Source organism: Rhyacophila brunnea, unplaced genomic scaffold, assembly GCF_057557595.1.
Source record: "Rhyacophila brunnea isolate RB1 unplaced genomic scaffold, BYU_Rbru_1.0 scaffold_16, whole genome shotgun sequence".
NCBI lineage: Eukaryota > Metazoa > Arthropoda > Insecta > Trichoptera > Rhyacophilidae > Rhyacophila > Rhyacophila brunnea.
The window spans coordinates 22,099,802-22,127,458 of NW_028232816.1; the positions used below are offsets into that span (position 1 = coordinate 22,099,802).

At 31.2% G+C, this 27,657-nt stretch overlaps 1 protein-coding gene across 1 annotated transcript; it reads left to right on the forward strand.

The window, feature by feature from the left end:
* The first annotated feature begins 11 nt into the window (after positions 1 to 11).
* Positions 12 to 24,121, forward strand: LOC147074532 (WD repeat-containing protein CG11141). Its single transcript, XM_085943417.1, has 9 exons — positions 12 to 334; positions 727 to 890; positions 5,248 to 5,371; positions 6,269 to 6,432; positions 6,515 to 6,650; positions 8,626 to 8,825; positions 10,779 to 10,879; positions 19,407 to 19,980; positions 20,725 to 24,121. Exons 1-9 carry the CDS (start codon positions 110 to 112, stop codon positions 21,194 to 21,196), a joined length of 2,160 nt encoding a protein of 719 aa, XP_085799543.1. The 5' UTR covers positions 12 to 109; the 3' UTR covers positions 21,197 to 24,121.
* Positions 24,122 to 27,657: the final 3,536 nt, after the last annotated feature.

Consider the following 27,657-nt stretch of genomic DNA (forward strand, 5'->3'; position numbering starts at 1 on the left):
TTGGTGTCGTCAGTCGTTGGCTGTCAAAATTTCGTGAAAAGTGTTGTTTGACGTAAGAATGTGAATATTATTGACCCATATTATTTACACTATCAGAGCAAATTGAATCATGGAGGTGCCATCGAGTGAAGATGAAGGAGTTCTTATGGAATGGGCGCCGTTTACCAATTTAATTAACCAAATTCCATTGAAAATGCAATCTGGTCTGTTCCCTCAAGATTTGAATCTGACGTGTGTCGACACATCAGATGAATACTTGGCATTAGGAACTAATTTTGGGCTTGTGTATTGGTATGGAAGGAAGAAAGGGGACCTGCAAAGGCTACGGTGTGAGGTATAATAGTGATCACTGTTTTTCTAATTAGGTAAATAAGTACCACCTACATACGTTTATATGCAATGTGTTTCGAATGTAAACAGCGCAAATACATTATAAGAATATTTTCACTTATAAATTATTATACAATGGTTTTTAAATCTATGCTGCTAAACAACTACATGTGTACAATCATTTGTTTGATGGTTCACATCATACAAATTTGCACGCTTTAATCAAAGAATATTTCACAAAACTGCGATACAACATAATTATTATCATTATCCTATTGTGGTCCAGCCTCTGGATATAGACAAATTACACGCCATAACTATATTATTCTAACTGCATGTAGGTTGCCCTTGCTTGGCTGGTATTGTCCATTATTAACTATTGTTCATTTATTTCAGGTTTCCAACAGCGCGATAACGTTTGTAAAAATTGTGTCCACGGTGGACTTTATGGTGGCGGCCGGTAATAAGAATGGCCAAATTACAGTCTTTCAAGTTCCAAAAGTACCTCCAGAAAACATTCCTGACTCACTAAAACCGAAGAATTCACAGCAAGTTGAGAGGTCAGTATTATTTATATTTATATCATATAATTAAAATAGAATGGTCACATGATTTTGATTACTATTTTTGATAACATCTAGGTACCCAAGTAAAAAGAAAAAAATAGATTTACTACAATAATTATTAAAGACTAGCTGAGCCAGCTGGCGGTCGCCAGTCTGTCTCGCTAGGACTTGCAGACGGCTTGGCGGTGTTGGATTTTAATATAATTGTGAAGTATGCATAGATGGCGCCATATTTTTCCCTTCGGGATGGGCTACCGCTGACATTTTAATTTTAATACAATATACCTATGTGTAAGTATGTGCAGTTAAATATGATAAATAATTATACATCTCAATCATTCGAATATAAAGCAATATATTATATGATTATCATAAATAGCGATCCAATATAACGTGATATTAATCTCCTTCGGATCCCATTGAGATAATAGAAGAAGGTTAGCAGTGTAAAAAATGAATTTAAACATTATTTTGTTTCATTGTCTATAAAAAATAAATGCTTGCAGCCTTAGAATAATATTTAAAAAAATCAAAATTTGAATTAAAAATTAACCTTAAACAATATAGTTTCCCGGTGCGGGACATTCATATCGAGACAAATGTTGATAAATAATGAAGCAATACATATTATATCTGATAAGAATAGGAATTTATAAGACCTAAAGATGTGGAATCAGCTTAAAGAGGCCTTCATCCAGCAGTGGATTGATATAGGTTGATAACGATAATGACGATATAAATGGGTAGGTATATAAAATCACAAATTAAAAAAAATATAGCAGTTTATATGACCATGAAGAGTAGAATTAGGTTTTTTTTTTTTTTTTTTTTTCTAGATGCCTTTATGGATACCTCGCATTTACTATCGAGGTTTCTTAAAGACTTTGGCACGCAAACTACTCTACTTGATGCTAGTCAAATGAAAATTGTGCCGGCTGAGAGAATATGCCTTATTGAAAACTGTCCTTCTACCCGCATCGGGTATTGCTAATTTGAATTCGGCAAGGGCCTATGAAACCGCCTTGCAAAAACCCTGGAAAATTCTTAGTAGCGCAAGGCGGAGGTGATTCTGATGAATCTTTTGTCGTATTCATTGGGAACTGAGGACTGCGATTTGTAGTCGAGTTTTTTCCCGTGGTAAAAGAAATGTCGCATAGGACTGATATTCTAAGTATATACTTATCCTATCTTATATGATTGCAGTCACTGGATCTGAAAGGCATGAATCATCTTTACATGTCACCATTTATTATTTTTATTCTTTTTATTACATCAATACAGAAATTAAAAAGTGCTAGGTTGGGATAACCTTCATCCAGCAGTGGATTAATCTTGGTTGATGATGATAATGACGATATTATGAATGGTTAAATATAATATCAGCAATTTTGATAAATATAGCAATTCATATGACCGACAGAAATTCAAACAACTTAGAGAGGTCTTCATCCACCGGTGGATTGATTCAGGCTCATAATGATAATGGAAATATAAATAGATATAATATAGTATCACCGATTTTGATAAATACAGCAGTTCAAATGACAGAAAGGAGTAGCATCAGGCATGGGAGGCCTTTATCCAGCAGTAGATGGGTTCAGATCAATGATGATAAGGGCGATAGAAATAGGTATACTATAGTAGTAGAGTCAGGTTGCAGAACCCTTCATCCAGCAGTGGATTGATCCTGGTTGATGATGACGATATGAACATGTAGATAAATGTAATATCACCGATTTTGATAAATACAGAAATTCATATCACAGAAAGGAGTAGAATCAGGCTAAGGAGGTCTTTATTAAGCAGTGGATTGGTTCAGGTCGATGATGATGATGATGACGATATGAATATGTAAATAAATATAATATCACCGATTTTGATAAATACAGAAATTCATATGACAGAAAGGAGTAGAATCAGGCTAGCGAGGTCTTTATTAAGCAGTGGATTGGTTCAGGTCGATGATGACGATGATGATAATGATGATAATGACGATATGAATATGTAGATAAATATAATATCAACGATTTTGATAAATACAGCAATCCATATGATAGAAAGGAGTACATTCGGGCTAGGGAGGCCATTATCCAGCAGTGGATTGGTTCAAGTCGATGATGATAAGATGGATAGAAATATGTATAATATCACAAATTCGTTAAACCAATAGTAGTAGAATCAGGTTGCGGAACTCTTCATCCAGCAGTGGATTGATCCTGGTTGATGATGATGATGATTATGATGACGATATCAATATGTAGATAAATAACATTAGAAATTCAATACTGTCAAGAATACAATCAACATAGAGAGGCCTTCATCCAGCAGTGGATTAATTGAGGCTCGTGATAATAATGGCATTATATATAGATAGGTAGATAATAATATAATATTACTGATTTTGATAAATATAACAATTCATGTGTAAGTAAGGAGTCGAATAACGCTGAGGAGGCCTTCATCCAGCAGTGGATAGGTCAAGATTGATGATGATAGGGACGATAAAAATAGGTAGATATTATACAATATGACACATTTTCACAGAACATTTGACAGAAGATGTAAAAATAACAATAAAATGTCGCTTAAATGGGCTTTTGGTGCGTTTTCCAAAATCTCTTAGGATAATAATATATAGGAGATATTAGATTAGAACATAGATTCCCAAATCTATTTGACCCGCTGCCCCCTTTTCAGCAATAAAAATATACAATGCCCCTCTGGAAATCTACTTTCTTAATGCAGTGACAAATTTGTGTTCTTTTATGAATCTATCTGTCTACAGATTATATTAACGAAAGATTTTATTGTAAAAAAATAATTATTATGTAGAATAAAAAATATAACTAACATTAATCTGTTGCTATTAATTTATTAATGTTCAGCTATATTTTTGTCAGTTGCATTCTTAAATCACCAGATTTTTATATTTAACAGATTTGTAACTATGCTGAAACCTTGTTCCACTAAATATGATGCAGGACTTGCAATTACATTTTTTCTTCTGTTTTCTTTTTGCCTTATTTATATTTAACGCCCTGCTTTTGTTTCTGAGGTGATTACTGCCCCCTGAATCACTCCCTTTGGGAAACACTTGACAAACGATTGACCTCTGCAATTTTGGTCATGGTGGATACATAGCCTAACTTTTAACTGTCAGAACCAAAATTATACTAAAATGTAAAAATTCCCCACCAAAGTCTCCAATGTATGATTTTTCTATTATGTTAATGATACCATTGACACAATGTCAGTCAATATTGACTAAGAATGTCATACGGTTTTTAAGAAATATTTTTGAAGTTATACTTCTTTTGGCGCGTTTGGGAAATCAGATCAGAGTGTATTTTTGGCGTATGAAAAAGTTGCGCGCGCCGATGTAACGCATTTGGCGTGTGACAGAAGTTGCAACACAATTTATTATTATGATTATTCATTCTTATAATTATTATAACGTTCTACACTATTAATTTATATTCATAAAACTTCATTTATATTGTAGTGTAAGTATATTTATCTTTCATTGTAAAGATTGTGTATCAAGATGTGAGGCTATATTTATGTAAGTATTATTATATATCAATAAATAAATAAATTTTGTGAATGTTGAGTTGGTAAATAATTCAAACAATGGTATGTTGTAAATTTACAATATTTAGACACTTCATACACAAAAATACATATTTTTACAGTTTAGGATAATATTTGTCATATATCCTATGTCAATTTATTTATTAGCGGCTTATAATAATTGAAGACAATAATAATTATTATGTTTCATCACAAAAGCCAATATCACGTTTCAGTTAAACCATTAAATAGGCTATGTTTTACTTTTGATTTGTAATAAATTATTAATGTTCACGAAAATAGTTGTACAGTCATGTGTTTGCAAATATGGTCCAAATAGCGGTTTGCTAAATTTTTCAAACACAGGTTTTGAGATTTTTTTTTTCCATAGTAGGTACATTCTGCAATAATATTATTTATTCGCTTACATAATATTATTGCGACGGTACCTATATCGATAAAATACCCTTAAGACAAAAATGAATATAATCATAATAACACGCCAATAAAATTTGATTTTTTATTGGGCACTTCTGGATCGATTATAACCGCTGCATGGCAAAGATGAGTTTCGGTCCAATACAATAATTATTTTTTTGTTACACCAAAGAACTATAACTTCTAACGCACGTACATAAGTACACACACCGATTTTTTTTTGTCGTCGGTGCCAATTTCATTTCATTTACTGTGGCTCTGAACAGGACTTCTTGTTTTTACAAATATGTCTTATTTCCTGGTGGTCTACCTCTACGTACTGTTAACCTTTCTGGTGTTTCAGATATACCATTGGAGACCTTCATAAAAGTGAAATAACTGCCATTGAATGGTCAAAGAATGGAATGAAACTCTTCTCTGGTGATAAGAGTGGATTGATCGTTATCACTGAAATAGACTTTTATATGGTTAGTTAAAGAAGTTAATAACCTATTCATAACTTGGGACATGGATTCAGGCGAGAACTTTACCAATTAAGCTATTGGTTCAAGTGCTATTATGTGTCGACATGTTTTAACAAAATAAATATGCCTTTTATTTATTCTTTAAATATTTTTTTAGATAATAACAACATGAATGACCAGGGCCGAATTCAAACTTAAAAGGGCCCTGGGCTAATACATATTGGGGCCTCAAAAATCTAACTTTCTTGCTTTTTGATAGTGCATTTATTATTCCATCAAAATCTATTATTTTTAACATTCATTTTTCATACACTTGAGCTAGTTTCAAGTTGCATGGCTTCATAGGCGAACAGAAAAAATTTAAGTTTTTTTTCAATGCATACCTGAAAATAGCAATGCATCAGATTGCAGAGCGAATGAAAAAAAAGTTATGCGGCTATTTAAAATTATTAATTATAAAGTATGTCGCATTCTTATATTTTGTTTATTAATCAGTCTTCGACAAAAAATAAATGAATAGTCCATTCGGCCTAAAATTCACAACTAATAATTAATACTATTTTATAAGTTATTTGATGGAATTTGAATAGAAATTCTAATTGTGACCCTGATTTTGCTTTTCGGCATGACACTCACGGAGGATAGATGCACATTAACAATGAATACAGTTAATTCTCAATTATATAATAAATTAATACAATAAAATAAAAACGTTATTACCTAGGTACTAAGTAAAGTATTAAGTATGAAATCAAATTTTGAATATTTGAAATGTTTGTAAAAACCCATATCACTATTAATACATTTAGTAAACGCATTAATTAAATTATAATGACTGGTAATCAATAGAACTAGGTAATTACTCTGAAACTATTACCAATTTAATTTTATATATTTCAGCACCTCTGCAAGTCCTCAGAAATTATTCATGAATCGGACGAAATTGTACAAATAAGTTACTATCAAAATTATTTACTCGTCTCAAGTGTATACAGAAGTATTATTTGCCATAAAACTGGCCCTAAGTGGGACGTGAACCAAATAGGGAAGAAGGATAGAAAATGGTCAGTTACTCTTCCATTTATTTCTATTTGACATACACATGGATCTGTCTTTCTATAACCATTCTCTTTTATCTTTTTACAGTCTTATGAAATTGGGAGGCATATTTCACTATAATTATGATAAACCTAATGATGTTACCGTATATTGTGCCAGACCAGGTCTAAGAATATGGACTTCTGATAGGCAAGGAGAAGTTTTGCAAACACTTCTATTTCGGGTATGCTCATTTTATTTTTATCACATTTAAAACTATAATAATATGACACATTTTTTAATGTCATTGGTCGAGCTTTTTAAGTGTACTATAATTATTTTAAGGGAAGATGAGGAGGTCCAATGGAACAGAGTGGCAGACACTGACCTTTGTGATGATGTATGATGGCTCCGTGGTCTGGTTTCAACTTTCGCTCGAGCGGTATAGTTGTTTTGGGTCACCCGGTTCGTACTCTCCCGCACTTTATGACACAGTTTTATGGATTATATGTGAGGGTGTATGAATGATGATGATAGTTTATGAATGAGTCTGTATCTATTGAGTCAATCACTTAAGCGATGGAAAGCTATTAGAAGCCCGCACGCGTCCGCTGTCGAGATGCAACTGCATGTTCTTTGTAACACCGTCTCTCATGACCCCTAATTGCTTATTGAATGTCTGGTTACAATAACACTGGGGATTAGGAGGTGGGTGAGGAGATAAGGAGTGGAATGGGAACATAAATGGCCAACCACCTAATAACCTAGAATACCTAATAAATAGCTGTTTTAAATTGATACCAAATGTTCCCAATTCGACGCTTGTATTCTGATCTGATTGGTGAGTTATCGAACCTTATGAAGGTTTAGAGCAATCATATACTGAGCTTCGAGAACAGACGTTTGCGGCAGATACAGGGTGTACACTGGTGTAACTTTAGGAGCAATGACAAGATGACAATGACTAGAGAGCGAATCTAGCAGCCTCTCATCACACTGAGGGTGTAGAGGCGGCCACCTACTGTGGACGCCTCAAAAGAATTTCAACCTGGCTTGCCAGTTCTTTTAGCCAACCGAATTTCAGCATCCCGATAGACCGCTAAATAATATTCGTAGAGTGTATATATGGTAGAGATACGGAATGCTCATGGACATGATCAGTGAATAATATTAGACAATATAACTAAAATATATTCATTATGGAATGGTAAGAAGTACTTTTGAAAAAATAAAACATCTTTTCTGCAATTGAGACAGCTCTGGGTACTCGATAGAGGGTGATCAAGTGCTACATCATACCCGCTAATCGTATACGCAGTTGATTTTAAAGAAACGGACAATAAGAAGACGAGAGACTTTCGAGATGTGACTGTATTGAAGTACCATGAATATATCCAAAGCTGATCACATTATCCATAAAACAAGATTTAGTATAAGTATGATTTACTCCAATTCATAATGCAAGGGACGGTAGAGGAAGCATAGGTAGAATGAGATTCTCTTGGCTACTTAACCTCTGTAAGTGGCTCAATGTCTAATGTATCGGTGATCTGGTAGGACTGGTCCAGGATAGGGAGGCGTACTGCAAGCTGGTTGCCAACCTTCGATAGAAGATAGTACTATTAGATGATTAATACTAAAATAACTGACATAATATCGTCTCTGTTCTGGCAGAACACACTAACTGGAGAATACTAGTTTTGAGTAATTTGACTTTGAAGTTGTTAAAATGTTTGAAATGGTCTATCATGTGAGTTTATTAAGTAATCGTAAAAAGGATGACTTTAAAATAAAGACTGTTTATTCATTAAGAAGGTTTCCAGACGGTAAAGTTTGAAATAAAGAACATTTTGGTATAACTAACTCAATATGTAATTTTTTCGAATTAGTGTCTTCTGCCAGAACAGTGACGATATGTTTTTATTGACATTTAATAAGAGTCAACTTTAAACACTGTTTTCACTTAACGTTTTTCAAATACTAATTCTGATAACTGCTGTAATCAGTTTCATGTAAAATGTAAGACTTCTGAGAGCGTTGTTTTTATAATAAATATTTTATAAGTAGTACATGATAAATGGATTATAATGTATGTACAATTCAAGATGCATATTTGTTTAATACATTTATCTGAAGAGTATTTAATGGAAAGATAATTGACATAATATAATGAAAATATTATAGTACAGATTGTATAGTAACCAAACGGTTGTTTTCAGGAACCCATTTCAAATCCCTGCAACCATGTAGAACTTTTGAATCCTGCACAGAGAAAGCCCGTAAAACCTATGAAAGAAGCAAATTTCGGGCCGTTACGTATATTCAAAGACAAATTTATCGTCAGCTACAATGAGGACCAACTCTACATATTGAATCCAGACACTTTGTCTGCTGTTGCCGTGGTCGATAAACTAAGAAGGTAAAATATTTAGTAAACTCACATCCAACACCCCAGCAGGTATTTTGACTGCCTTGTAACCACTTAATGTCTCATGATTGTCACTATATGACAGTATTTATCCAATGGTTATCGACTCACAAGCGATAATCCAGCCCATTGTAATGTGAACGGTTTTCCGACATCTATCACACTGTACAGTAGAACCTCGATATAACGGACTTTGGATATAACCCACAAAATATCCGGTCAATTTGAGGATTGCTAAAAACATGCTGTTAAGGCGAAGTCTTCACTGAGCCTTTTTTAAAGAGGCACCTAGCGGAAAAATACGAAGCTTGCAATTTGAGACATTTTTTTGATAATTTACAATTTCAACTATATTAATGAATAAATATGTATCTGAAAACATTAAAAATAAAAATATTTTTTATTTTAAGTCAAAGACAAACTTACAATTGTAAAAAATGTAATAAAATGTGAATTTGTTCTATCGGTCCGCACCCTATTATTACATATATTTTATGGTCATATTTATTATTAAAATTTAGTTTATTAAGTTTTCTAAGCATCACCTAAGCGATTTTTGACATTTTCATAGTTTTAATATTTTTTATATCTATTTTAAAAAACATCGATTTTTATAAAAAATATAAATGTGTATAACTTGAAATCCTTTTTATTTATATCAAATCAATTATTTTTATAAATATAAATAAAATATTTATATTAATATAAATATAAAGGATTTCAAGTTATACACATTTATATTTTTTATAAAAATCGATGTTTTTTAAAATAGATATAAAAAATATTAAAACTATGAATTTGTCAAAAATCGCTTAGGTGATGCTTAGAAAACTTAATAAACTAAATTTTAATAATAAATATGACCATAAAATATATGTAATAATAGGGTGCGGACCGATAGAACAAATTCACATTTTATTACATTTTTTACAATTGTAAGTTTGTCTTTGACTTAAAATAAAAAATATTTTTATTTTTAATGTTTTCAGATACATATGTATTCATTAATACAGTTGAAATTGTAAATTATCAAAAAAATGTCTCAAATTGCAAGCTTCGTATTTTTCCGCTAGGTGCCTCTTTAAAAAAGGCTCAGTGAAGACTTCGCCTTAATGTTATACATGTTTAAATACAAATGTCACCACTTGTAAACAATATTCTGCGCGTGATAATCACGTCATACCTCTCGCACTCGAATTCGAGTCATAATGCCATCCTGCTTGTAGACTGAACGCAGCACTGACGTTTGCAACGCTGGCCGCTAATTCGCACAGCTGCACAGCAGTTTAATTTGTTTACTTGAAGTGAATGGATACATTTATTACTCCATTCAATGAGTTTACAATGGTTAGAAGAAAATGAAGGTGACCGTAGATATCATATAATGAGTGAAAGTGAAATACCAGATTAAGTTATGATCCTGGAAAATGAGGATGGAAGTAAAGATAGTTAGGAAGAAACAACACGCCTAAGGACAAAGTTATCAGTGATAAGATCGCATCTCGAGGATCTAATAACATGTATGAACTATTCGTCATCTAATAAAATTCAACTATATGACACGAATTTTCATAATTTTAGAGAGTTAATTATGAAAACAGCAGACTTCAAATGTGCAAACAAAACTAGATTCTTTTTTCAAAGTAGGATTACTGAAAACAAGTGCGTCGACATCGAACATAACGTCACTCCACAACGGGTGTGTCTGGATATATCATCTGAAGATGAATAAACAGGATTTTATTAGTGTTTTTATATAACGGACTTTTGTATTTAACGGTAACCCCCCTCACCCGCATTAGTCTGTTATATCGAGGTGCTACTGTATTGCTTTCCCTTTTGCTCTTTTTACGTTATGTCCTACATTCACCAATCCATTTCAGACATAATGTCTCCAAAGGTATGAGAGTTATTACTAATTGACTCTTTTTATTTTTGTTTTAGGATATTGTCTGTCGCCGTCAGTAAAGAAGAAGTTGTAATATTAGAAGGCGATCGAAGCATTGTGAGATTAGCGTATTCCCCGGATTACCAATTAGAGACAGGTTTGTCTAGTATCTGATTTATTGGTATTTGAAGTGTTATCGTAGATTTTTTTAATAAGTAGAATATATTGATCGTGCCCCTAGTTGTCCATTGAATGTAGTACTTAAATATAAGGTAGCTTTACATATAAGTAAACTTTTATCAATTTTCATTTTCATACAAAGTTTGACAAAGTGGTTTAAAATACCAATTATTTATTACACATTTTAATTTAATTAATATAAAATTTTTCCACTAAGTGTAAGGCCTGAGTGGACAGCGTTCGGCGGGCGTGAGCAACTCAAACGTGTCACCATATAAACGTATAACCAAAAATAAGACATTGTCTATGAACATTTTCACACACAGTTATACGTTTGGGTTGCGCACGCTGCTTACACCCTGAACGCTGTCCAATCAGGCCTTACACTAAGAGTTGACAGTTAACACACACGTTACCAATGTAAATGACAACTGGTTTCAGTTTCTTAGCCTAAAGTATTCATAAACTTTTGAAGTCAGCAAAAATTGCAATACTTTCAATAAAGATATTTTAACGTACCAACATATATATTTTTATTTTATATATGAGACGAAATAATAAAAATTTATGTAGGTTTAAATTTAAGAAATGAAAGACGTGAACTTTATTGATGGATTAGTACACATATTATATTGTATGACCTTTTTTTTTTTTTTTAAATTGAGTTATACACAAAACTCTTGTCTGCGTGCATGGTCGACTATATTCAGGACGTGGCCCTGAATTGCGAATTACGATAGCAGTGCTAGTTATTGATTATCTTCAAATGTAATGCTATAACCCTGTTCGCAAAAAATCAAGGTTTTCGACTTCACATTTTGTTCAAATTATTACCATTTATTTCAATATTCAACAATCGTCATTTTCTACAAACAGTCATTTAGCGTTTGAAGTATGAGCAATGACTAGCATTACCATCAAAGTTTACAGTTTCGTGTCACGGCCTGATTGTAGTGTATTGTAGAGTATTTGAGAAGATATTGTCTTATTCATACCGTGTTTAGGAAAAAGGACGTAACCCTCACTGAACAAATTTTACAGGAGAGGCAAAAAACGTTTTTCGAGAGTTTTTAGTTTAATATCTTTTAAAAAATAGGCACAGACATTGGGTGCATAATGATTGATGATTTGGTGTAATATATTTTCTATCTAATAATAATTAAAGAAGTTATTACAGAAAAATCATTAAAATTGAGGATAAATGCTTTTTTCCATAAATTAAAAATTAATTAATCTCAATTAAAACCTGAATTTAGATAATAATTCGGCATTTGCGGCTTACTTCCTCTTGATAAAACATGTATTTAATTGTATACATTGTTAATATCTAATAAAAGCACTTTCGAAAAATCGAGGGTTACGCCCTTTTTCCTAAACACAGTCGAATGTCCATTTCATCTTCAATTTTCAATAGATTCAAAACATACAAAACTGAACATGCAATATAATATGTGCACCAACTCTTACATTTATGATATCCTCATATATTATATGTATTGTAAAATAATATTAACATATAATATTTTTGGATGTAAATCATTTCGTAAATATAAAAATGTTGGTTGATAATTTTATATTATGCGAAATCCTTTGTAATAATACATTTGGTTTTATTAAATAATTGATAAAATTATTCATTTGACAGCAATCTAATACAACTCATATCAAATACATAATAATAATTACTGTACATAGGTACTTATACTGTGATTTACAAAATGTTCACTCTTCTAAATGAGTGTATACTTACCTTTAGTACCTACCTTTTTTCTCATTTGTGTTGACGTCAATTTCTACAAGCATAACTAACACATTATCAAATTGTACTTATTATCATCATGTTTAACATTAATATAACATGTTTCTTAGAATTTAGTAATTAAATACATTCCTTTGTTTTTTTCAAATAATAAATAATATCAAGTCTTAGATAACATAATATATTTTATATTTATCATGGGTAGTACCATTTTTTTTAAAAACATGTTTCTTGCCGCTTTAGCCTTTTAAGTGTGACATGACACGTTGGTTGGTGTATTACAATATCAGAATCGAACAATAGTTTTCTTATATCAAACTCGCATTTGAAAAAACAAAATTATACCGGATTAATAATACATAAAGAGGCTTTTTGCCTCTCCTGAATATTTAAAAAAAAAATGGGTACATATTGCACTTACACCAACAATATTATATAAATTTAAACTCATATGAGTAAAATATAAACAAATTCATTAATTTATGAAATAAATAATAATTGTTTCCAAAGTTAAATTAGTCCTTGTTTTTTTCATTTGAACTAGTCGATGCCACCTTATATTATAATATTATTTATAAATTTTTCATTACATTAATGTTTTGTAGTAACTTAAGTGGAATTAATTAATTTAGTTATATAGAGAACCAATTTATTTTATTATTGTTTTATTTTAATTTGTATCTAAAGGCTTGGGCACACAGAATGCAATATATCGCGGCGGTCAGTGATATAAGAACGTCACAAAGGGCGTAAAATCTTTGTGTTACTTCCAAACGGATTTTTTCGGAATGAGTAATTCGAACGGGGAGCAACTCCTTTTTCTATTAGCCCTACAAAGTAATAGAAAAAAGACGATGTTGGGTACATGACATTAATATGAAAAAGTAAAGATTTGGGGAGTACCACCATATTGAGCATCAATTTCATGAAGTTAGATGTTTTCTATATTTTCGTATGTCACGTGTAAGTTTCAAGGAACTACATGACTGGATAAAACTGAAGATTTTCGATAAATAACTCCATTTCTTCCGCCATTGTCCAGATCGCGTGGTCGATTATATAATTTTGTACAACCGTATTGCTGCCCGCTGCGATCACGACTGGCTCGCTGCGACATATCGCCCTGTATGTAGCGGGAATGATGCAATCTTGTGTATACAATTGGATCGCATTCTGTGTGTCAGAGCCTTTATAGTACACAGGCTGGTAGGTACCATTCCACAGAAATAATGTTAGGTATATATATTATTAGTTATTAGAAAAAAATCTAAAAAGGTCTTGTAATAGATTGAGCATTGTACCATATTTAAAGTTGTTCATATTATGTGCTCAGTTGTTTGTAATAATATTTTTTTCACTTATAACAATTTTATTAACAACATATTTATTGAATAATACTTTCAGTAAATGCATATTAGGAACCGTCCATATATGACGTCACACGATTTTGGCTATTTTTGACCCTCCCCATCGTCACATATGAAAGAAAACATTTTTTTTTTATTAATATTTATCCTTAAATCCCCTATCGATGATAATATACATATTGTTTACTTTGTGATATTACATTTTCTCTGACCGCCCCTCCCCCCTTCATCACATTATATCAGGCCCCCTCCTCTTCCCTAGAGCATGACATCATTTATATGGACAACCCCTTAGTTAATATCGTCGGTCGCTATTAAAAAAGTCGGATCTGCAAAATGCTATTTTTCAGTACGAGCAATCAAAGATGTTTCATCAAATATCTTTTGTGACTTATTGCATGCCATAATGAATAAAAATCAATAAAAATACGGGTTATAGAAACATTTCTAAACGTTTATAAAAACATCCGTCTGTCCGGTGAACATAGCAGCAACTGTCAGATTCGACGCATCTTGCTCACCCACGCCCAGCCAACAATGTCGGTTGGTAAGAACCGACATTGTTATTCGGACACTCGGCAGATCCGTCATTTTTAACTTGAGTATCTTGAAATTTTTCAAACAAACAAAAAAAACTGTGATTGTGGTATAAATGTTTAAAGTGTTTAAACAACTTTTACGTAATAATCCGAAAATGACAAAATTTCAGATCCGACTTTTTTAATAGGGACCGACGATATGTAATCAGTTATCATTACTAAGTTGCTAAAAATGTTTGTTTTATGATCAATCTATTACATGACATACTTGCCTTCTATAAATTGTGTTGGACATTTTTAGTAGACCTAATCCATTGACTTATTAGTCCTAATCATAACTGTCTAAAAAAATTGATTGGCAAATAGCCATATAATGTTTGAAATTTTTTATTATGTACCTTTTAATTAATAGCCTGGCGCAACGCAAACTGACTTGAGAAGTGCGTTAGTTTTGGAAAAAAAAACAAACCAAAACCTTATAAAACTTTCAATCTAAGAACAACCACCTAATTGTTAGGTTGTTTTAAGTTTTCTATGTTTTTGAATACTAAAAATAATCTTCCGATAAAGTGACCGATGACAGATCTTTTTGACACGTACTGCTATGTATGCGATGATCCATCTTAACCCAATGCTTACGGGCCGCACAAAATTCTGTTTTTGCTAATTACTTTTCAAATGCAAATTAACACGTTAATTACAAAATTAATTAAAAGGGCCCGTAAGCATTGTGTTAATATAAATGCTTGACATTGAGTTCGTTATGTGTATGTTTCACAGCAGCCGGGCTATTTGTAACAAGTATCTACCCATTATTTTAATAAAATATGGTTGTGGGTATTTTTAGCTATTATATTTTTTAATTATCTAACACCAAAACAGCTATAGAATATATTTCTGTTTAGCATTTATCGTTGGCTGTAATAGTTTATTGTGAATTAAAAGTTCATACATATCAATACATATATAGAATTGTTATATATATTATTTATAATATTGATTAAAATGTTATAAAAACAAAAATAGACATATTTATCAAAAGCATATTTATGTATTACAATATATTACATATTACAAATATTTTTATAACTGAAGTTGATTGATTAGAATTGTCTTAATTGTTTGTTGTTATGCAAATTGACAGAAAACATTATTTTAAAGTATTACACATTTATTTTTTATAATACCAATATTATTACTTGTGTCATTTAGATTTTTTATGAATTACCATTTCATCAAAAACAGCACTATATTTTTATAATTTTGTGTTTACATATGTACATAATATTATGTACTTACCTTGTAATATAGTACCTATCTTTCAACTTAATAATTAATTTTATTAAAAAAAGTTGCATTATTGTTAGGACATATTAATCAACATGATTATTGCATTGATAGCTTAAATAATTAAATACAGCAACCAGATTACGTTGGTTATGAGTTCAAGTCCAATTTGGTAGAAATATTTTTCTAACACCTACGTATGTTTTTGAGGTGTTATAATTTAGTTGGTTATTCGTTCATTCCATAATATATATAAAATATATCTTCTTTCGACCATGTCCGATCCTAATAGGATCATATGGGCCTCCACAGAGTAGAGGTTTGTATTAACAGATTTTGTTTTTTACGAGAAATGGATGTCAGCCACTTGCTCAACCTATTAGGTCCATACCCTGACAGACACAAATTGATAAACAATATGTGTACTTGCCAGACCCAGGATTCAAACCTGGGACCCTCGATACTATAGACCGGCGCTTAAGCCACGCGGCTATCGTGGGTGGGTATATAATAATTCGTGGGTATTCTGCGAATAAGCATTAAGTCAAAAATACTAGTTTTGAGATAATCGAGTTTGAAAGTTTGGACGGTCTTAACTTTTTTTATATATATAAAAGGCAAATTCCTTTCTGCGATATTGCTTTGAGTATGACTTAGTGCAGCTTCGCACGCAGAATTTTGTGAATATAGCCTGAGAATGAGAGAAGCAAATGCACTAAGTCCATTTAGTGCTTTTTCTCTGAATAGATGTATGTCTTTTTGACTTATAACATAAATTATCTTCGCCAGTTTTATAGATATGACTGTGTGTGTTTTTGTAGACTATAGAGCGTACTCTTAATAAGATTACCTCATCATTAAGTCAAAACAGCAAAATTTTGACTTAGTGCTTTTTCGCAGAATACCCACGATATATAACTTCTGTTAAATTATATTGTCAATAGCTTTTTTTGAATACACTAAAACATCAGATGTTCATCAAACGTTCTGTTATTGTGATGTATTATTAAATAATTTGGAAAAATAGAAGTTATTCACTTTAATTTTTCAATTCAGCCCCTTATGGTCAAAGAAAATTACCTCAATGATTTTTAGTTACACATAAAATAATATAAGAGACTTGAAAAATCAACGGATACAAACATGGTTCAATGCGTATCTCCTGAAAACACTATCTTGTTAATGTCAGTGGAATGTAAATTTACAAGATTGTGTTGAAAATGATATACGTTTATTTGACCCTAAGGGGCCGAATTGTGAAATCATCCAAATGCATATCCGGACAATTATTGATCGCGCGGACGGATTTGCAAGTTTATTCAAATAACTATTACCTACTCATTGTGATATTGAAGAAAATTAATTATGGCATTACAAAACAGTAATTGTGTATTAATTATATTATTATTTTGTCTGTATTGACCATTTTATTTCATGCCAAATAATGTTTAATAGTAAGGTTGGAGCATCTCCTTTAGAATTTTGAATAATTTTAGTGCACAAGTTGATTTTTCTTTTTCTTTATTATTGAGTAACGCAGTAATCATATAATAAATTTAAAAAAAAAATGATGATAAAAGCCTGGAATGGAAATACACTATTTTTTTGTATGGAAAACTTACTAAATTTATGTTTTACCTTCTTAAAATAAGTAATTTATGATGTTTTAAGATAAATCCGTCACAATTTTTAATGACTGGCTCATGAAATAGTGTACTTTATTACGATTTATTGAAAATTTTTGTATGCCAGGACTCTGAAATAATTTTGAATTACCAAATTCGAATTAAAGGTAGGGTTTTATATGAAAATAATGTTCACGGGACTGTTTTTTTGCGAAAATTTCTAATTACGGCGAATTTTGAATTATCCGTGTTCCTATTAACGGGGTTTTACTGTATAGAAATACTGTATTTTTTACACTTTTGTACTTGTACAGAATCCAATATTATAGGTGTCATATTATTGATATATAAACATATCATGACAATGCATAAGTGTTAAAAATGTGTATGAGAAATGGACTCCTCAATACCTGATTGAAGATTTTTTTTAAATGATACTTAAGGGAATATAGTGCATGTTCATTCAATGGCTATCCGAGCATACTAAAAAGTGCAACATAAACCAAACTTGGCACGCGCAATAATAGAGAGGCGGGTAGAGTAAGAACGGTGTGTAACACTTTTTGTTGCGCTCACCAGTATTAGTGAAATAAGTGGATATCATTCGCCCTATTTTTTGTATACCATCGAATGACAAATAATTAGAAAAAATATGTAACTATGTTAACCACAAGTTCATTAACGTCAAATTGTTCTAAAAAATTTTCGAGGTACATAGTAAAATGTGGTGCATTTATGTTGATTAAGTCTGGTAAATTACGATGCTTGTTTATGGTTGAACAAGCATCTTTATTTACTTGATTGATGATAAATTTAATATATCCAATCAACTACCACAACAATTCAATTGCAATTTTTTTTATTAAGTAATTGATTTTAATTATTATTACAATTATATTTTTGTTTTTTTTTTAAATATTAGTGTATTACACATTTTTGTTATGCTGTTGAATTTTTACTACCCTTCAAGTGAGGTTAACGTGCTTTTGAGATATGATTTTTATTGACGCAGTATTTGCTAGATGTTTAGAACAGTTAATAATTTATTTATCATTTTAATTATTACTGTATTGCATGAATTATAAGATGCATGTTTTCTTCTTATTCGGCGTCTCTGAATTTAGGGTACATCTTATAATTAATTGTGTCTCACAATTACTGTCAAAAACGATATTTTACGGGATCTGCAATCCCCGTATCAAAATATTTCAGATTCTGATGGTAATATACACAAAAGTACATAAATAATAATATATCGACACCTCCTACATAAATGGTCAGAAGCATGTTTTTGGCTATCTTGACTTCATTGCCTTTATTAAATAATATAACGAACGATAATATAAAAAAAAAAAAATTCAATAAGTATTTTATAGGCATAACTAAAAAATTATGATTCCGGCATTTAAATTAACGTTTTGGTGTCATTAAAATTTATTGAAATCGTACTACTGAAAAGTTACTATTTTGCAGTTCCGACCTTATACATAGGGGGTGTCGATATGTACTGCTTTTTATTTTCATTGCATGACTTATCTTTGCAGTTAAGTTTTTTTAGTTTTATGATCATTTATATTTTAATTTTATTAATTATTGGTAGGTATTTTAAAATCATAAAATCCACAGGCGTCTTATAATCAATGCAATAAGATATTAATCATTAACCAAAAGATTAATTTTTAAATTAGATGCAAAATATAATTAATTCTTTATGACCTTCATAACTACCTCATTCTGTAACTAGCATTGTATGTAGATGTATTTTATAGTACTGAGTAGATTTTTCACCTGTAATATTTTATGTAGTAAATATTGTTTTTATTTTATTACTATGTATCAACTGTACTTACCGCATGCTGTATTAATTTTTATTTTTATAAAATAATATATCACATTCACCTGAGAACATTTTTTTCATTTTTCCCAGACGAAAATCTGATGACAAAATCCCTGACCAACCCCATACAGTTTGCCGTGAACACCATAAAAGATTTGAAAAACACAGAATCCCAGATACATCTGTCCGACATGACTTATCAATGCGACCAGTTTCTTAGCACCTTAAAAGACTCCACGATTGCGTCATTGAATGAACCCTCGAGCGTCACCAAAGCGGAGGAATGCTTTGAGTTGCCGCCCCTCAGAGATCTCAGCACTGAAATTGACATCAACATTCTGGAGAAGCTGATGCATACTTTTATCGGAGATAAAGAAGGAGAGTTGGAAGGCGGCAATGAATCTGATAATCAGGAGTCAGTCAACGCTGAGAAATTTAAACGGGAGAGAGAATTAAATATAAAGAAATATGAATCAATTAATGTTAAAAACTACGAAGAGGATATCTTGTATACTAGTAAAAGAATTAAGAAAACCCCATCTAAAAAGTTAATTGACCCGAAAAGCTCTCCACTTAATAAAAAGTTACAAATTAATAGTGATAATTCATCCGATAAAATGACCAAGCCATGTTTGTTGGATGTGAGTTTTTGCAGTGAAAACAGGCAAGTTATATGTGTTGATTTGCAATACTATTTTTAGAATATTTAAATTTTGAAGATGTGAACTTTAAATCTATTTTTTTTTACCATATCCAATCCTAAGAACATCATATGGACTCCCATGGATTTGAGGTTGTATTGACAGATTTTGGTTTTTACGAAAAACGGATTTCAGCAACTTACTCAACTTATTAGATTCATTCTCTAGATACCATGTCAATTTTGACATTATAAACGTTCCTTCAAAATAATAATTAATTTCGTCACGAAATAACTATTACTAATGAGACTTTTTGGATACTAAATTATACAATTCTAAAAACAATTATTTGACCTCTTTTCTACTCAAAGAATTTGGACTATAAATAAATAGAGTCCTATATTTGAAATTATTTACACTACAAATGCCATTCTGATTTTCTTACGTCATACGCAACGGCAGCCATTTTTTAGGTTCATTGTGATTATTTACTTGAGTGCGGTTATAAACGGTTTCACACCAATTTCACATGATTTTTCACTTAAATAATAATGCCGAAGTGTAGTGTTATTGGCTGCCCATCTACTCTTCGTGACGGATTTTCTTTTTATGTCCTGCAAATTGGTAAATAAATGTTACGCACTAGTGTGAAGTTGTCTACAAATGAACTCTTGGTAGAGTCAAAATTCTTTTAAAATAATCTGTGTTGCTAGATATTTTTGCTTTACTGGTTTTCATTATCATGAGTGTGATTTTTTTAATTACAGATTACTCCCGGACGAAAGAAGCCCTGAAACAATAGAAAAAGAAATAAGAAATAAAGAAGGGATATTGGCCAAAATACTCGACCTAGAACCCATCACGATGAGTGTGATTATGCCACCATCCCCTGAATCTCTGTTAATAAATTCAATTTGCCTGTCAAACACGAATACTTACACTAGTAAACATATTCCAACACCTGTAGCCATTGATAGCGATAATATTACTACAAGTAAGAAATTAATTAATGTACCAGTAATCAACAAGATCCCTAAAAGCAAACCTATCGACATTGATGACAAAACTCCACAGCCTATTGTCTTTATTGAAACGCCTCCGAAGTGCGTGTCTATTCCTAACGTGTGGAATCTGAAAGAGATCAAGGTCAGTTTAAGTAAAAATGACAGCTTGTCGAATGGAAGTTTTGTTAGCGATGTGTCTACTGAAACTCTCGACGGTGATTGGGAGCTGATTTGAAGATTTAAAGTCATGTTAATTGTTTACATTGAGTCGCAATTGCTTCTAGGGGCGTCAATATCGACAAAAATTGTTTTTTGACCACAGCCATAGTTTGGTCAAACATGAATTTGCAATTTTTTTATACCAATGGGGTGAAAATATATTAAATGGTAAACTAATCAATCAAATTGTTATTTGATATTGTGAATTAGTAATGAAATTAATTTGAGACAACACGAAATCATTTTTAATAGAATATAAACGGAAAAATGATCTAAAACAAGTTAAAGCAAAATACCAAACAAATTCAATCAGCTGTGAAAAGTAACTTCTAACTGATCTTTTACAGGTGTATTTTTGCATACAAGTCAACTTGATTTAATTGTAAATAATATTATGATCTTCTTTCAAATAAACTAGAGGATTAATTGAATCCAATTGAGGTGCTGATTGGACAAATACAAGTGAAGATATCAATTAAATACATATCCTTTTACTATGTCCGCTCCTCTCAATTGGAGCATACGAACACGACACGGCACCTTCAAGAATCTGATGAGCAACTGGGGCCAATTATTACGCTATTGTAAATTCTGTTTTAAATGCGGTCTTATTCTCGAATGATCTTTTATTACTATTCCACGAAAAGATTTATTTTTATTTTTAATAATGTACATATTATTAAGTGTTTGAAGGAGGATAAATCTAGACAAAACATTGAAATTGTAAATGATTGTAATGAAAATAACAATGACATTTCATACACCTTATAATATCTTCTCTTACAAAGCAATTACGTGTTTGAATCCTGTTTCAATCACTAATGGATATGTGGTGGTGTGAAAACAATTTCTAAGTAATTTTTAAGTAGTGCAGTGAAATTATGTCATCATATTATGTCAATGTCAGCGTCTTTCACGTTATCGAAAATGTTTGTTTTCTTTTGACATGACATTGTTTTTCTTTGCTGTGATATTATTTGAACGGGTAAACAAAACACCAATAAGAAAATTTTACAATCAAATTGTGTAATCTCGGTATTGGCCAATAAAGATATATCTGTAAATATATACATGGGTCTGGAATTTCAATGATGTTGTGCATTGAAATGAGTATTAAAATAAATTGGATTTTTAATTGTAATAGGTACGTAATTTAAAATGAATTTTCAAAATTTTACATAGTACTAAAATGAAACGGGACTGCAGAAACTATGCACAAATAACAGGAAAACATGATTTCTAGTCACTTGTACTTGTTTAATTCTCAGCACCTCGGATATTAAAATTTATAGCAAACAACAGAAGTAACATGCAGTTTTTAAAACATGTTGCCATCTCCCATCAAAATGCGTGTAGTGAGATGCATTTTTCTTGCTTCCTGGCGGTATACTGATTATCGTCATCATCTGGTATATTTTGGGGCTTGGGAGGTGAACAAATAACACTGGAATGGTCGAAAATGGCGATTTTTATTTAGTTAACATTACTATATGACTACATATTTATAATTTTTTTTGAGCGCGGTATGAATATGTTTACGGTTACGATGATAAATCGATTCTGCTCTCTGTTTTCAAAATAGCTGCTTCTGCTTCTGCGCGCCAAGATAGTTTGCCTTTCGATCCTGCTGCTACAATCATTTAGCGCTATGAGCGATCTCGCATCGCTTTTAAGTGATAATTTTACGCTAAAAGCATTGAACAAGAATGCGGCGTTGCCGTTGTTATTAAATTTTGGCGGCAAACAAGTACTGGTGCCGGTTTATTATCATTTATTTTCGCAATCAACCCTTACTATGTGTCGGCTTGATAATGGTTCGAGCTTCTCTAGATCCACAGAGACATCCCCAAATGGGGACCATTCTGGGGTGTAACAATGTGCAATATCAGAAATGGCCATCACCGGAGTGAAGTTGTTAAGGGTCAAAAATTGTATATGGTTAAAACCAAAATTGTTGAAAATCTCCTTCTGTAGAGATGGAGCCTAAATATATGAAATTGTAGCAAAAAAAAGGTCCACTGATTAATTTAGCTACCAGTGACTGCATTGCAGGGTCATTTCTCAGAGAACTTCACACTACTGCTATGATATTTCAAGTACAGGCGGACCTCGACTTACGAACGTTCGACTTTCGCACAATTCGCTATTTCGCACATTTCAAAAAAAAACGTTTTTTTAAAACGTCGCGCTGGCCGTGGGGTTAAGACATAATAAGATTTATAAACAAGAGTGAGAAAGAGAAAAACTGCAGTGTTGATAGGTACGAACAAAGAGAAATCAAGGACTTATAAACTTCGCACGACTTCTTCAATCGGACGTTCGTATGATACAAACAGGTCTACTACTATATTATGTTCAATTTTGAAAAATAAAATAAAAATTAAGGAATACGTTCAAAATTGTGGAAATATATCTTTAAAGGTTGTTTCCAAAAGACACGGCATAGTTATGGATGAAATGGAAAAATATTTGTCATCATGGATCGACGACCAACATCAAAAAGATGTCCCTCTGAATATTTCAATTATTCAAGCGAAGGCTCTTAGTTTGCACAGAGATTGGAAGGCTAGATTAAAAGAAGATTCTAACACAATTTTCAAGCAAGTAACGGTTGGTTTATATTAAATTCACTGGAGAATCGGCTGATTTTCGCGGAGAATTTATTTCCTCATTATCCAAAATTATTGAAGATGGAGAATATTCCTCTAGCCAAATATTTAATGTAGATGACACAGGTTTATTTTGAAAAAAAATGCCTAGTCGTACATTCTTATCTAAGGAAGAATCAGTTGCCCCTGGGCATAAACCTTCTAAAAACCGATTGACATTGCTTCTTGGTGGAAACTTGGCTGGTGACTTAAAATTGATGCCAATGTTAATTTATCAACCAGAAAATACCAGGGCATTGAAAGGGAAGGATAAAGAATTGTATCCAGTAATCAAATAAAGATAAAAAAAAACCCTGGGCTTACTGCGTTAATATTAAAAGATTGGTTCACTTTACATTTCGTGCCAGCAGTTAAGCAATATTGTAAAGTTAATAATTTACCACTTAAAATAAGAAAAAGAATAGTGGCAAACAGTTAACTCTTGATGACTTTTTAAGGGAAACATCCGCAAACCCCACTTAAACATGTCTCTTAAACATCTTATATTTACTTGATAAATACATATTTCAAAATACATACAATTTAATTTTTTTTTACTTCCCTCTACTTTCGAACATTCAACATTCGCACACCTTTTCAGGAACCAATTATGTGCGAAAGTCGAGGTCCTCCTGTATTATTATTCAGTTGAAAAATCCTTTAAATTTTTGTAAAACCGTTTATAACTGCACTTGAGTAAGTAATTAAAAAATGGCCGCCGTATTTCGTGAATAAGAAAATCGGAATCTCAACTGAGCGGTGTTAATATTACTACCAACATGCTTTTCGCGCTTCATTATGAATTTCAAATATCATAACAGTTATAATGTATAAGGCTCCTTTTATAATCCAAATTCTTTGGTCACAACCTATGTGAAATTAGCTAATGTGACTCACATAATAATGATAACTAAATGTTCTTATAGATGTATTACCTGAAACTTATACACCTGTATAATTTGTCGTCTTATCGTATTGTGTGCTTTCTTCATTTTATTGTGACTTCGAGTTTGGTAAAGAATTTATCCTAAATATGGATTAGGTGTTATATTAGCATTTACTTACTTCACACTGCCACGGTTCATTCTCAAAGCATAGAGCAAGCTCGTTGTGTAATATTTTCAAACCGCTTGCTATATCAACTCTGTAGGCTGTACATTGCTCTTGTAACACTCTGCAGGGTAAGGTCAGAGTTGTCCACAATCTTTTTCACCATTTTTTGCTGAACCTGACAGACCCATAGATACGGCAGAGGAGACTTAAAAACCAATTAAATATTTATGGAGAGTGCAATGCCACTATGGACATCTAGTGAAATGATTACGAAACGTGCAATTAAATAGAAATTTACTGAATCAGTAAATTTTAAATTATCAATTCATTTCTAAATATATTAGGAATTCTTTTTGACCATACGTAAAATATACGAAAATTAAATAAACATTGTCAGTGTAAATCTAAGATATTGTTTTTTCAACATTGTTGGTGTAAGTGCAGTATTGCAAATGAATCATTTATGAAAATGTTCAGGATAGACGTAAAACCTTATAACCTTGTTTCCGTGCGAGTTAGCTTTTGCGTAATCTGAATATGGTTTTGCAAGGTTCATATGTGATTTTGCCAGTATTGATTTAAATATAATTTTTCAAAAATTGGTCAATTCTGAAATTTTAATACACGTGTCTTGTCACATTTAATAGATTCCGACAGAAAAGGTATTTTAATTTTTCAGGTTCTTATGTGGTATTGCACTTACACTGACAATATATTATTATCTATTATAATTTTACACTAAAATATCATAATTTTAAAGTATTCATAATTCAAAATAATCACATAATATATACACTAGTTAATAAAATATTATAATTTTTATACCTTTTTAAGATTTTGTTGTATAGTTAACTTAAATCATTTAGTATAATAGTCCAACAATGTAGCAATCATTGTGAACAATTTTTGGCATAGTTTACTAGATATTATAATTGAGTTTCAAATTTATAATTTGATCTGCTAATGTTACTTTGATAATAATTACCTTGCTTTATAAAGCTATTTATATTCTAAAATTATTTCTTATTATAATAATGTGTTATATCAAATGTAATTCTTTAGTAAATCTGTCAATAGATGTCACTAGTAACTATTAACTTTCCATGTTAAATGCTTGTTAAATTCTTGATACAACAAATTAATGAGTCTGTACATGCATACTTAATTAAGTTATGTTACGTAAGTAAAACGAAATGATTGTACTGTAATGTCTGTCATAAATATAATATAATATCATTAGGTGCCTGTTTTAAATTTTCCGTTTGCTGGGGTTTCCATGTGATTAGATAATATTGTAATTCTAAATATTTTATAATTGCTACTGAAAGATTAATGAAAATTTTCATGACATTACTTTACAAGTCTGAAAACAAGAAAGAACTATTTAAAATATACACTGTACACAGAGGATGTTTTGTGAAAAATATTTTTTTTCCAATTCCTTCAGATACTTTCTAAAAAAATATTTTATCTGAAAATCTATATAAATAGGTACCATGTGTTCTTTCATTCCCTTTTTGAAATGTTCCAGTTTATTTTGGATCTAAATAGATGTACCTAATGTTATTTAGTGTGACACCATTAGAAAAGACAGCAAAAGAATGATATGTACCTATCTAATTTATTATTTTACCGTTTTGGTGTTTTTTTCAAATTTAAATATATATAATTTGGATTCATTCAAACAGCCGCACTGAATGAGTTACTTGCAAATTTTATGTATTAAATTTTGCCGTAACACAGTTCACTGTGAGCTGTCTTATTGTGTGTGTGACAATGTGTGTTTATGTTAATGACGATGACATCACATCGACGAATTCGACATGCGGCGCATGAGGCGAATTCTGATGTGATTGCCGGCATAAATTCGCACGCTGCTCTACACATTTTCTATTTTTCAACTACAAAATGACATTGGTTGTTTTAGCCAACTACTTTAACACAATCACTGCGGACCTGTTAATTAATACTTAATTACCACATTTAAATGTCATTATATCTAATGGCCAGTTGCGGTGATACCCGGTTCACGCGGTTTCATTCAGATATGCTCTGTGTCGCCTAAATCATTAGGTACCTACTGCTCGATATATTATAATACTTATTATTATATTTATTATATTTTATTATTATTATAAAATAACATATTAATATGTTATTTTCATAAAATTTCATCCTCATTGTCTCTGTCAGCATTTACTCGGCAGAATTCCATTTTACAAATCATAATATAAATTATATTAAATTCTACAGGTGTTTTTTAAGAACCAATCTTAAAAATATAATTTATATTTTCATCCAAATTGTTATCAATGTTATATTATTATTAAAACCCTTTTCTATAGACGCTGAACTAATTTTCTGCGTAATTTATATGTATAAAATGAATAGTTTTTTGTAGGTGTCAATGAATGATTTCCTGCTATGAGCCACCAATCCTCTGTTAACGATTTTTAAATAGTTTATTACGACTTCATCCAAAACCTGCAATTGAGAAATCATTTGAACCTCCTCTTTAATTGAACCATTTTCTTAGGCATAACAAATTAATCTGTACGGCAACTATTCTTTTGACACTATTGTTTTATAAAAATATAAAAATAATGTGAATATTTTTTACCGGAAACCTTTTAAATTTAAAACAACGCATTATATTTATGGTATTCGTATTGAAATAAAAAGTTTCGATACTTTTTTTAAATCTCCAGTTACATTTAGGACAATACAGTAATTTGCAAGATGTCTTCTATAATTTTAGACTTTCCTATATAATAAC